The sequence below is a fragment of the Carcharhinus amblyrhynchos genome, chromosome 23 (assembly GCF_965287045.1).
Source record: "Carcharhinus amblyrhynchos chromosome 23, sCarAmb.v2.hapA, whole genome shotgun sequence".
Lineage (NCBI taxonomy): Eukaryota > Metazoa > Chordata > Chondrichthyes > Carcharhiniformes > Carcharhinidae > Carcharhinus > Carcharhinus amblyrhynchos.
The window spans coordinates 25,944,445-25,957,349 of record NC_137346.1 but is presented as its reverse complement, the minus strand read 5'-3'; the positions used below and the strand labels follow the sequence as shown (position 1 = coordinate 25,957,349).

At 38.2% G+C, this 12,905-nt stretch overlaps 1 protein-coding gene across 2 annotated transcripts in view; it reads right to left on the bottom strand.

Annotated features, from left to right (window-relative positions):
• Positions 1 to 9,088: 9,088 nt before the first annotated feature.
• The window catches only part of tmem248 (transmembrane protein 248), a 35,283-nt gene continuing 31,466 nt past the window's right edge, over positions 9,089 to 12,905 (bottom strand). Inside the window, exons 4-7 of one of the 2 annotated variants that reach the window (XM_080210737.1) lie at positions 12,304 to 12,454; positions 11,502 to 11,685; positions 10,416 to 10,657; positions 9,089 to 9,898 (exon numbers count right to left, since the gene is read on the bottom strand). In XM_080210737.1, the coding sequence (XP_080066863.1) occupies positions 10,430 to 10,657; positions 11,502 to 11,685; positions 12,304 to 12,454 (563 nt within the window). In that variant the 3' untranslated portion in view covers positions 9,089 to 9,898; positions 10,416 to 10,429. The remainder of the gene's footprint in view (positions 9,899 to 10,415; positions 10,658 to 11,501; positions 11,686 to 12,303; positions 12,455 to 12,905) is intronic. The other variant, XM_080210738.1, reaches the window with a different exon arrangement.

Sequence of the window (12,905 nt, the reverse complement as noted above, 5' to 3'; positions counted from 1 at the left end):
GAGAAAAGCCAATTCTGCTCATCTTACTTCATCCATCCACAGTGACTCTCAGGTTTTCTCATTTTAGCATTCACTCTAAACTGATTCCGGGGTTTTCACCTGCAGTACTCTATCAGGAAATTAATCCCATGATCACTGCTTCTGGTCTAAGAGAAAAATGATAATATTACAACTTGTTCGCTATTTCATATCTAACAGACAATGCCAATCAAATTGTTCAACCTGTTCTTTCATATCTTTCAGTTTAGCCTTTTTAAACTTAAATGCTCAGCTCCAGGCCTATATTTCAAAAATACAACAGATTAATATTTAAAATTTTGCTATTGCTGTGAGGTTAACATTTAATGATATAAAAACATCAAAAACAGATTGGTCAGTTAGACAAAATGAATTCTGCCTGAGGCTGTATAGAGATGGGACATATTCCCCTTGATTCTTGAGGGGAAAATGAGAGTTCTTAGTATTTCTTGCAATGTCATTGTCATATACTAGGAAACAAGCTTGTGTGTGTGTGTGTGTGTGTGTGTGTGTGTGTGAGAGAGAGAGACTGGTTTATTCAAATTGGAAACAGGAGGTGTGGAGGAAAGTTGATGAAATGGTAATGAACAGGTGGTCAGGAAAGCAGTTTGACCAGGAATTTACATTTGCCAGGTAAAGGAAGTGATCTTAAAGTTGATTGTTGGATTTCAAAAGCAACCCATAAAATTGGGAGATTGTAAATGTATGAGGCAAATTACTAAGATTTTATAAATATAGTCATATAGCCATAAAGTAATAAAAGTTGGTTAATGATGGGAATAACTTCTAAGTAACTTCTGATTTATTGTCACATTATTAACATTGTTAAAAGTATTGTTTCTTGCGCACTGTGCAGACAAAGCATACCGTTCATAGGGAAGGAAACAAAAGCGTGCAGAATGTACTGTTACAGTCATAGCTAGAGTGCAGAGAAAGATCAAATTAATGCAAGGTAAGTCCACTCAAAAGTCAAACAGCAGCAGGGAAGAAGCTGTTCTTGAATAGGTTGACCTCTGACTTTTACATCTTTTTCCCCCGATGGAAGACAGAATGTCCAGGGTGCGTGGCATCCTTAATTATGCTGGCTGCTTTGCCGAGGCAGTGGGAAATGTAGACAGAGTCAATGGATGGGAGGTTGGTTTGTGAGATGGATTGGGCTACATTCACAACCTTTTGTAGTTCATTGCAGTCTTGGGCAAAGCAGGAGCCATTCCAAGCTGTGATACAACCAGAAAGAATGCTTTCTATGGTGCATCTGTAAAAGTTAGTGAGAGTTGTAGCTGACAAGCCGAATTTCCTTCATCTTCTGAGAAAGTGGAGATGTTGGTGGGCTTTCCGAACTGTAGTGTCGGCATGGGGGAACCAGGACAGGTTGCTGGTGATCTGCATATCTAAAAACTTGAAGCTCTCAACCCTGTAGATAACAGTAGAAGCAATGAGGACTGTTGCCATCAAAAGGGGGTTTAGCTCCGAGTTCAGTTTAAGATAAAAGTTTTTAGGAAATGTTTGTAGAAGTACTGTTCATTGGCTAAACGTGTTCTTGTGTTAATTTTTTTACTTATTTTAATAAATGTTTAATTTTAATATTTAAAAACCACCACAAGTGGTCTAAGAGCTACTAATCTTGATTTCAAATACCTCCTCATAATATACAAATTGCAAACTGTTTTGGCAGCTTGTTTTAAGTTTCCTTTTGGGAGTTGGGCAACCTGACATTTAACATTTGCCTTGCCATAACATTGTTAAATATATGGGTAAGACAATCAGATATTGTTCCTTTAGAATGGAAAGCTGCTAATCTAGATCCAATTTCCAAAAAGATTCACAAGGCAGCAAAAGGGAAGCATTGGCTCAGCTCAATTTCATTAAATGTCAAGTGAACAGAGCATCCAGCAGAGCATATATTTCCACCATGCTGTTACTTTTAGAATTACACAGCTCTTCCTAGAGGCTTTATTCCATTTACTTGATGCTTTGTATCTACAAAGCTGAAAAAGAAATGCTTTATTAACAGCTTCCATCTCACTAAGATTTCAGGCCAATCAATGTGCAAAACCTGCTCTGAAAATGCTGCTCATATGATAAGTTCCACCACAGCAGCTGAGACAATCCAGAATATTGTAAAACATCAACAACATTCTGAATAAAACAATCCACAAAATATTAATTTGCCCCATCTCACAATGTGAGCAGTTCCTTTAAAAAATTCCAGGATCCAGAAAAAGGTTTCCTAAAGGATTATCCTTTGGAGTATCCAATACTCCTATTGGAGTTCTGCCAATTCCATTATGATGCCACTACAAATTGTATTTTTGCCTCCCTTCCAACTGCATTTCAATGGGACCATTCCCATAATGACTCCTTAGTGCAACGCTTTTTCACTTCACTCGCAACACTTCATCTGTTTCCCACGCACTTATAGGTACTTATAGGTGCCTCCTCCCTCTTTGCTGTCCAAGGGCGCTAAACATTTCTTCCATATGGAGAAATGACTTACTTGGACTTCTCTCAATTTTGGTCAGCTCGTATTTGCTATTTGCTCTATATTGTAGGGACCAAAGGCAGAGTGGGTGGAACACCTTCACTCAGTCCACAAGCATAACCCTGACCTGACACCTGCCATTTCAATTCACCAGTTCACATTTCTGCCCTTGGCTTGGGACAATGTTCCAGTGAAGATCAATGCAATCTGGAGGAACAGCACCTAGTCTTTTGATTAGACGTTTTACAACCTTCTGGGCTAACTATCGGGTATGACAATTTCAGACCACAAACTCTGCATTTTTGACTTTTGAAATCCCACTTTTGTTCAAAGCGCCAGTCTGTATCTTTTCATTTTTTTTACTTTCAATTAATGCTGACCTTTATTCAACTATTAACACCTACTCTGGACTAATGTTTGGTGTCTGTAACATAATCATTGTCACTTCCTTTTCCTTGTGTTTCATGACATTGTCATTTAAATTCCCCTGGTCGTTACGTATCCCTGACCTCTTGTGCGCTACCTGCTCCTTTCCCCTATTCATCCTTTTTTAGCAGCATAAAATCCATCCTAAGGAAGTGTCAAATTGGGCTTGAAACATTAATTGTTTCTCTTCATAGATGCTGCCTGATAGACCAAAACTTTTCAAAATTTCATTTTTAAATAATCAACTCTTCCCTGGGTAACAACTATCTTTGCACTAAGATTTGTTAAAATCTGTCCATTAGTTTTTGGGATGAATTATTTACAAACAGACCACCCATCTTCAACGACAAGGGGAATCATGCATTCCAGAGTGATCATGAGATGCTATTATCAACAAGTCAGAGGTGCAATTCGAGTACTCCACACCTACGACTGTGCAGCCAAATTCCCCTCCAATTTCATTTTCAAGTTTGCTGATGACACTGCCATAGTAGGTCAGATCTCAAACAATGGCGAGACAGAGTACAGGAATGAAAGAGAGAATCTGGTGCAATAACAGTCTCTCCCTCAATGTCAACAAAATGAAGATTATCATTGACTTCAGTAAGCCTAAAAAGGGGAACATGCCTCTGTCTCCATCAATGGGGACAAAGTAGAAAAGGGTCGAGAGCTTCACGTTTTTAGGTATCCAGATCACCAGCAACCTGTCCTGGTCCCCCCATGCCGACACTAAGAAAGCCCACCAACACCTCTACTTTCTCAGAAGACTAAGGAAATTTGGCATGTCAGCTATGACTCTCACCAACTTTTATAGATACACCATAGAAAGCATTCTTTCTGGTTGTATCACAGGTTGGTATAGCTCCTGTTCTGTCCAAGTCTGCAAGGAACTACAAAGTCATGAACATAGCCCAGTCCATCATGCAAACCAGTCTCCCATCTATTAACTCTGTACACACTTCATGCTGCCTCAGCAAAGCAGCCAGCATAATTAAGGACCCTGCACACCCCCGACATTCGCTCTTCCACCTTCTTCCTTCAGGAAAAAGGAAAGTGTGAAGTCACATACCAACCAACTCAAGATCAGACGTTTGAATGGACTTTCCTTGCATCAAGTTCGTCGTTCGCTACACCCTAGCTATGACTGTAACACTACATTCTGCATTTTCTCATTTCCTTCTCTATGAACGATACGTTTTGTCTGTATAGCAGGCAAGAAACAATACTTTTCATTACGTTACATGACGATAATAAATCAAACCAAATGTAGGGAGACTTATCACTGGACTATTAATCCAGAAAATCAGCTAATGTTCTGGGGACCTGGGTTCAAATCCCACCACAGCAAAGGATGGAATTCAATAAAAACATCTGGAATTAAGAATTGACTAATGACCATGAAACCATTGGCATTCCCTTCAGGAAAAGAAATCTGGTCTGGCCCTCATGCAACTCCAGAGCCACAACAATGTGGCTGACTCTCAACTGTCCTCTGAACAAGGGCAATTAAGGATGGACAGTAAGTGCTGGCCAGTCAGCGACACCCATGTCCCACAAAAAAAACTTAACTGTAGCCCATGATAAAATGAAAAATAATCTGTCTGCTCATATCTCTCAAGAGGTCCACAGCCAGTTTCATGAAGTTGTATTTTAAAGCAAATGGGGTGCTGGGCTGCAGCCACAGAATAATTCTCTGTAAAATGAAACACACTATTTCTTCATTGCTGAGGCCTCATTTGAAATACTACATCCAGTTTTGAATCCTTTACATGGACTCATTCAGATAAAAGGACATTTGCAGATTTGATTTCTTTTCATGCATCTCTCAAGTATAAGGGACCAAAACTGTATGAGATACGCTGATGAACGAGAGTTTTCAGATTTTTATTCATCATGACTGCTTCCAATAAAAAGTATCATGACTTCCTTTTACTGTCCATTGTCTGTGTCATTTAAAAATACCAAAATGAAATAGAAAAAAAACAATGAGGTAGTACCTGACTGCATGTTCTAAATATGTCAATGCCTGGTGTTTACCAACTGATTCCAGATCTCTTGAAATTTCTCAATTTGTGTTTGGTGTATTTGTATTTATCATATCCATTAAAATAACTTTGCTATTCTCATACAATCTCCCTACCTCTTCATAATGAACCATCTTCAAAACAACTGTCAACATTGTGTCCTTCCTCACAAACGGAGGATCAAGTTAGGGAAGATGGTTAAATACCAAGATAACAACCCCTTCTCAAATAATGACCAATTCCTCATTTTCTAGAAGGTAGTAGGATTAAGAGATTGTAACAGTAGATCATTTTCTAATAAAGGTTCTAGCAACAGAGTATTATGGCTAAACCCTGGGAAACCCAGTTAGATACCAGTCGGATGGTAAGCAAACATGCCTGACATCTGTTCAGTGATGGATCTCTACCCGGTTCTGCGAGAGAGAAAAAAAAAAATCGATAAAATGATTGGCAGTTGGGGCAAAAGTTATCAACTCAAGAATAGCCTTGAGATAATTTTTGAGTGCAAAGATTATATTAGCACCATTCCAAAAGGTGAAGATTAACTTTTGTTAATTGCAAAATTCAACCTCTTAAAGTTAAAACTTGTATTTACATAGCTTTTTACACAGGGAATATGTTACTTTATAGAGGTGAAATGGAAGGAGAGCAAAAAGTATAACAGGATTCCATAGCACAGTGGAAATAACAGATATTTTACCAAGATGAGACACCCTAAATGCAAAAGACACAGAAAAGATAATGGTTCACTATAAATGGAGCAGTGGGATTTACACCCAGAAGTACAGGTTTCCGCACTGAATTTAATACCAGGATCAGATGCAAGTTTTTTTTGTTTCCCAGCATCAAGAAACAGACGGACAGGCTGACTGGCTATTGAGTGAGTAAGCAATTACAGATAATAGCTGAGATGTATCTAACATGGGGAGTCAGCTTGGGGGTGCCATTTGGGCAGAACTCAATGGAAAGCATCACTCAAAGGGTGGTGAATCTCTGGAATTCTCTACCCGTTGAAGTGGTGGAGGCTGCCTCGCTAAATATTTTCAAGAAGCGGGTTGATGGGTTTTTGATAAGAGAGGGGATTAAGGGTTATGGGGAGAGGGCCGGAAAGTGGAACTGAGCCACGACAGATCAGCCATGATCTTATTGAATGGCAGGGCAGGCTCGAAGGGCCAGATGGCCTACTCCTGCTCCTATTTCTTATGTTCTTATGAATGGCCAAGTTGGGATAACAGATCAAATTTACGAGCAGCACGGTGTCACGGTGGATAGCACTGCTGCCTCACAGCACCAGGGACCCAGGTTCAATTCCTGGCTTGGGTCACTGTGGAGTCTGCACATTCTGTGTTTGAATGGGTTTCCTCCAGGTGCTGTGGTTTCCTGTCACATTCCAAAGATATGTGGGTCAGGTGGATTGGCCATGCTGCATTGCCCCTTAGTGTCAGGGATGGCTAACAGGGTAAAGACATGGGGTTATAGGATAGACACTAGGTGACACTGTGGTCACTGCAGACTCGATGGGCCTAATGGCCTCCTCCTGCACTGTAGGATTTTATGAAACTCAGGGGATGGAGCCCGATTGCAGGGATAGAGGCAGGTAACCTTCCTTTGAACTTGGGACCAGAGAGGGGGAGAAGCACAACTTCTGTTCTTGGCCTGCAATCACTGCCAGAAAGTCACCAGTTTCATGGAACCACTCTTAGTTCCCATCAGCTGCCTGATTTTCTCAGGATATCCAGCTGTCTAACATTACTGTTGAACCACAGTAACTCAAAATATTTAAATGATTGATCAATCGCTGGAAAGCAGTTCAGTCATCCATAAACTAACCCACTGCACTTAAAACTGGAGGTGGGTTGAGGTCAGGTTTACCATTTTTGAAATTTTAACTGAGTTTTTCTATTAAGGACTATGCTGATCAAATACTCAGTATCTTCATGTCTGTTAATATGTTGGTTATTCAACTGGTACTGATGTCAAACAACAGGGCAAATCAAGTCTTGTGCAAGGCAAGTCCAATGTGGAAATGAATTTTGCATTTCAGACATTACTAAAATGAATATTCTGATGAAATTTCAAAACTGATTTAATTATGAAGTTAATTGTGCCGTATTCATAGGAATTAGCAGCAGAAGCAAGCAATTTCAGCTCTTTGAGCCTGATCTGCCAATCAGATCCTGCTGATCTCCCCCGGTCTCAAATCCATCTCCCCACCTGTTCACCATATCCTTTTTTTAAAAATTAGAAATATATCCATCTCCTTGAAACCAATGATTCAGACTCCACCGCACTATGGAGCATCGAGTTCCACAAATTCACCACCCTCTGCAAGAAGTAGTTTCTCCTCATTTGTTTTAAATCTATCACCTCTCAACCTATACCTGTGATCTCTTGTTTGAGATTGCCCCATAGGAGGAAACATTTGGTCTACATTTACTTTATCAATCCCTATTAAAATTTTATATACCTTGATTAGATCGCTCTCATCCTTCTAAATTCAAGCAAGTATAAACCCAAACTGTTTAATCTCATCTCATGTCAACCCTTTCATCCCTGGCATCAATCCGGTGAACCTCCTCTGAACTGCCTCCAATGCCACACATTCATACATTGAACATGGCAACCATTCAAGATTTTTTTCTTTAAGCAGTCCCAACAATGTTGAATGTTACATTTATGAACACTGTGTTCCAAAATGTATTCATTTTAATTATAGATGCAAATATATTACATTCTTATATCCCAAAGCATTGAAATACAGACAGATTTAAAAGTTGTTCAACACAGATCAACAATATAATTCTAATTAAGGCAAATACAACACTTTTAATCAGTGGATTCTTTTATTCAGCAAAAGCATATGCAAATTTTACCAAAAAGCACAGAAACTCCAGAAATCAGAGATTGTCATAAAATAATGTGCTATGATTACAATCATGCAACAAGACAACAAGCAACACAAGTCACAAAATTTTCCTTTCCTAAATAAAGTATGGGGCATTCTAACTAGTGTTCAGGCACTTTGCCAATGAACTGAGATTTGAGGCAACATGACTACTGTTAAAAATCACATTTACATAGGCAATCTTAGTTTATGCAATAGCTCTGAATTAACACATCTCCACATTCAAATCAGGAGAAGGGAGTGGAGAATAAGAAACCCCCGCAGATGTGCAACACGTATGCCATGAAATATTCAAACATATCAGCCAAAAATTGCAACAGGTTGCAATTCTAAACAGGACTGGCAGAATTAAATGTACTTTATTTTAAATTCAGCCTAACTTGCTCCCGCATATTTTACATGCAGTGCTGAGATGGCTTCTAATGGAAGGAAGAAATGTTTAATTAGGTAACTTCAGGCTGTAAATCATTTGATCTCAGCATATCTGAGCAGCAACCAACCATATGCTTAAATGTAAGTCTGTTTGTCAAAACCCCAATGTTTTCAGTTTCCAAACTAAACAAACCTCAGAAAATTTAAGTTGTGTAGATATTAAGAGAAAGCCAAGTTATATCCAAAAGTACACAAAAATGGTGAGATTTTTTTCACATTCTTCACTGCTTTTCACCACTGTCTGGATCCATAGTTACCAGGGTATGGACAAAGGTCCTGTGTGGCTCTGGTTCAGACAGCAAATAACTAAGGCTCATTTCAAAACTTACTGTATGAACTGGGAAGGATCAAAGAACTCATAGTAAAAAATCTATTATTCTACAAATATCCAAAAACTCAGACCAATTTCACCAATTCTTTTGAATTAATAGTTAAAGTGTACCAAAGCAACATACTACTATCATTGAGATCACACAGGTTACTTTATTCGTTGGGGTGCAAAGTGCTGAAATTCAGCAAATTTGACAGCTTGGGAGTTCCTTTCTTTTTACAATCACCGCCAACGTCACAATGTGAATTCAACAAAATAAGCTGTGAAGAGGGGAATTTTTTCAATTACGTTGCAAAGGTTTAGGAAAAGACAAAAATAGCCAATAGAAAGATGAAGGTAATTAAGGCAATTTAGTGGACCAGTTTGCAGACAATACTATACGTGCAAGTTTTGCAGAGAGTTTGTGTGTGTGTGTGTGTGTGTGTGTGTGTGTGTGTGTGTGTGTGTGTGTGTTGGGGGGGGGGGGGGGGGGGGGGTGGAGGAGAAGGCTACAGGGAAGGTGGGGATGGTGGAAGCAGGTGAAGAACAGTAAAAGACAAAAGGAAATGATGCACAGTATTCCAGCAAGCCATACACATAATACAGCCAACACTGGCATTTCTAAGCAAGCAATTATACGGGACAGCAGTAGTGTAAACTACACAATGAATTCAGTATCCGTTTCCTGCAAGCTCAAGCAGTATTGAAATGCACTATTATACATTTGTCTTCTTCCATGTTCCACAAGTTTTAATGCCTTATCTGTCAAGCATTAAGAGATAATAATTGTGCTGAACTACATATACACATCAACTCCAAATACTTAACAAACCATTGGTGTCAGAAATGCAGCATATACCACACAGCACATATTTCCAACACATTATTTACACATCTGATATAACCTTACTGTTTTTAAAATGTTCTTGCAACTCAACAAAGCTCCAAAAGAGTTCAAAAAGCTTCAACAGAAAAAAATGCTTCTGAATGCATGGTTAATCTTCATGAACCTCGTTTCTATACACCCAGGTTGGTGCAAACTTTTTTGTCTTTCACTTTTTTTTTTAAAAAATGCAGTTAGCATGTGGCACAAGTGCATTGATGGACTTGTTTTGGATATACCCTTACAAATATGTACAAAGTAAATACAGGCACTTAAAAATGTCTTTGGTTGGAATAAACCAACTTTTCAGGACACTGCATTCAAAGCGTCAACACCCACTATTTTGGGCTTAACGTGCAAATGCTACAACCTGTCCACTTCCAGTAAATAAGCTGATTTATGCCTCTGATAGTGCAACCTGAAAAAGAAAAAAAGAGTATGCAATAATAAAGAGCAAAATTAATTAGCAAATTAAGTTAGCAGCTATCAACAAGGGCCTGTTTATTTGTCTAGTTTGCTGACTCTAAGGGTTGATAAAGCCAACACATTATAAACAGATTATGGTTCTGGTTACACTGATTCCTGGTTGGGAAAAGCAGAAAATTTGGTAACTAAATTCCTATAGTGCCAGAAGTTAACTAATACTCAAGACAACATTTTCAGTGCAATTTTACTGGTATTAAAAAATAAAAATAAAACTCTAGGGACATGTGCTTAATAACTGCTTTAACAGACTCTATAGAAAATATATACACAATATTAAATACGCAAGTAATGTTAGAATTTTTCATGTTGAGAATTTAAAAATAAGCACAAAGACATCTGTTAAATGATTCAATCAATATCTAGTTGATGTTGAAAACGAAATTCTAAATAGTAGCAGTCCTCCAACACACCATTTTAGATTAGAAAAACGTGAATGATTTAATACTCACAATTACGTACTGTGTTAGTGTCTGTATTTAACAGGCATCACGATCAGAGTATAATTTTTCTTTAAATCGGGCTGAGTCACAGAAAAAGAAGGAGTTACCTTTTCTGGACAGAATTCACTATTGTTTTGTCGTACTTTCCCTGGCCGTCCTTTGATAACCGCATAGCAGAATATTGTAATCACCATGACGAACAAGAAATAACTGGTATGCATCAAATGTAAATTAATAAGTGATCGATCATCCTGTGGAATAAAAGATTTTTGTGCAAACTGTCAATCAGATCCAAAATCAAAGTGGGGTAAATGGAACAAATATGGAATACATCTATATTCTTCATTTTACATGTTTTACTATTTCTATTATCCCCTTATATTTATGCAATCTTCCTCAGTTGGGAAATTAGTTCAAAGACTTAACTGTGATTTACACAAAGAATCATAGAATCAGCACATTTGGCCTATTACATCATGCTTCTACTGGGGAGAAAACAGGATTAGACTACAGAGTTGGACGATCAGCCATATTCATGATGAATGGTAGAGCAGGCTCAAAGGGCCAAATGGTCTTCTCTGCTTCTATGTTTCTATGTCTATGTTGGCTCTTTGCTAGCTCTTTCCAATTAATCTCATTCTCCTGCTTTTTCCTCCCATCACCCAATAAATTTTTTACACCTCAAATTATTCAATTATATTTGAAAGTTACCGTCAGATCTGTTTCACCCATCCTATTTAGTAGTGCAATCCAGATCATACTGGAACAACAAAAAAAAATGCTTTTGCCTCTGCTACTTTTGTCAATCACCTTAAATCTGTGTACTGACTTCCGACCTGCTACCACAAACAGTTTCTCATCTGTAACTCGATAACAATCCTTCATTTTTAAACTCTTTCAAATCTCTCTTAAGCGCTTCTGCTCGAAGGAGAACAACTCCAGCTACTCCAGTTTTGCCACATAACTTAAGTCCTTCATTGTGGAAAATCTCTTCTGGAAAATTTCTCAGGCCTTGGCATCCTTTCTAATATGTGGCAGCTGGAATTGAATTGAATTGTATTTTACATGTATACAGCAAAAGGATGAATTACTTACATCTGGCACAATGACCGTGAGTTTAGGATTGAGCGCATGATAGACTTTCCCAATTGCTCCTTTATAACACCAAAATGGGTTGTAGTCCTGCGAATATTTTGTGTTTGCATCTCTAGCTGTGGTGAAGATTTTATACCAGATGGTAGCATTACTGTAAGTTTCAGGGATGCAGTGCGGTGGCTGGCTGTTTAAAAAAAATTATTTCAAATTTTAATGCTTTCAAAGATATAACCTACTGCTCTCAATGTTTCCGTCTGTTTAAGACTGCTCCTACAAAAAAAAAACAAAAACAGGTTTCAATCTTTTAGAAAACATGTCATGCAATGTGTGCTCTGCCTGAGACACTCTTTACTTGGCACTTCTTCTTGCCAGTGGTGGTTTGTCACTGACACCCATTCTCAGAGACAGGGCAAGAAAGCAAGTCCCATGCCTAACTCAGTAAAAACAGTCTTTCAGAAAAACTGCCCATTCCAGATATAATGGCTTATAAACAGTAACCATAACTATCCTTCATGCAAGGAAGTACAAATTATGGACAACAGCATTATCTGGAAGAGAGTTTGTCAAGCAGGACCACAAGCAGCTGGTAGCAGATGCAGACAAATTCATCTGCGTTATTCATAGCCAATACCAAATAAAGATGGACTTAACTCTAATACCTACATCAGATTAGTGCAAGTTTTCTCAAATTCATTCTGCACAATATGTTGATTCCTAGTTCAAAAACTGCAGCTGGATTAGACATTAAATATTCCCTGTATACTTGTCTGAAAATCCCCACCAGTTCCAGAATAATACTCACACTGTGACAGGAAAAACATTAGTTGTGGCTGTGACGGTCATACACGTTGAGTAAACCATCTGCTCACAGTGGCCATGGAGTACACACTCATCAGAATTCCAGGAAGTTGGTAGTGTAAATGTAATGTTCATTTCTTCATGCGCTTCGTGCCCTAGAAAACAACCATAAAACCTTATTATTAAAACATGAAAGAAGGTGTGAATAACAGTAAAAGCCTCCTTCTAGCAATTATTAGTCAAAGAACCCAATTATGTCCTCATAACTAGAACTAAAAGCTAAATATTCCCAAAGAGAGAGATTCAGTGTTTAGAAAACATGATTGTTAAAAGTGAACAAGAAGGACAAGTAAAAACAGTCCACAGAAATTATGTTCTTAGTGCATCAGTTGTGTACAGAAGTCCAACATTAATAAGATATATCCTAAGAAATAAGTGGGGTTGAGAGTCATAAATTTGACTGAAATTATTTAGGTACACATATTGCTTAATATGCCAACTCATAATTAAGGAGAATCACATTCAAAGAATGTTATCAAACCACTTCTTACATCGAAAATTGCCATTTATTTATTGGGCTGAAACCACTGGCTGAATTTTAAAACA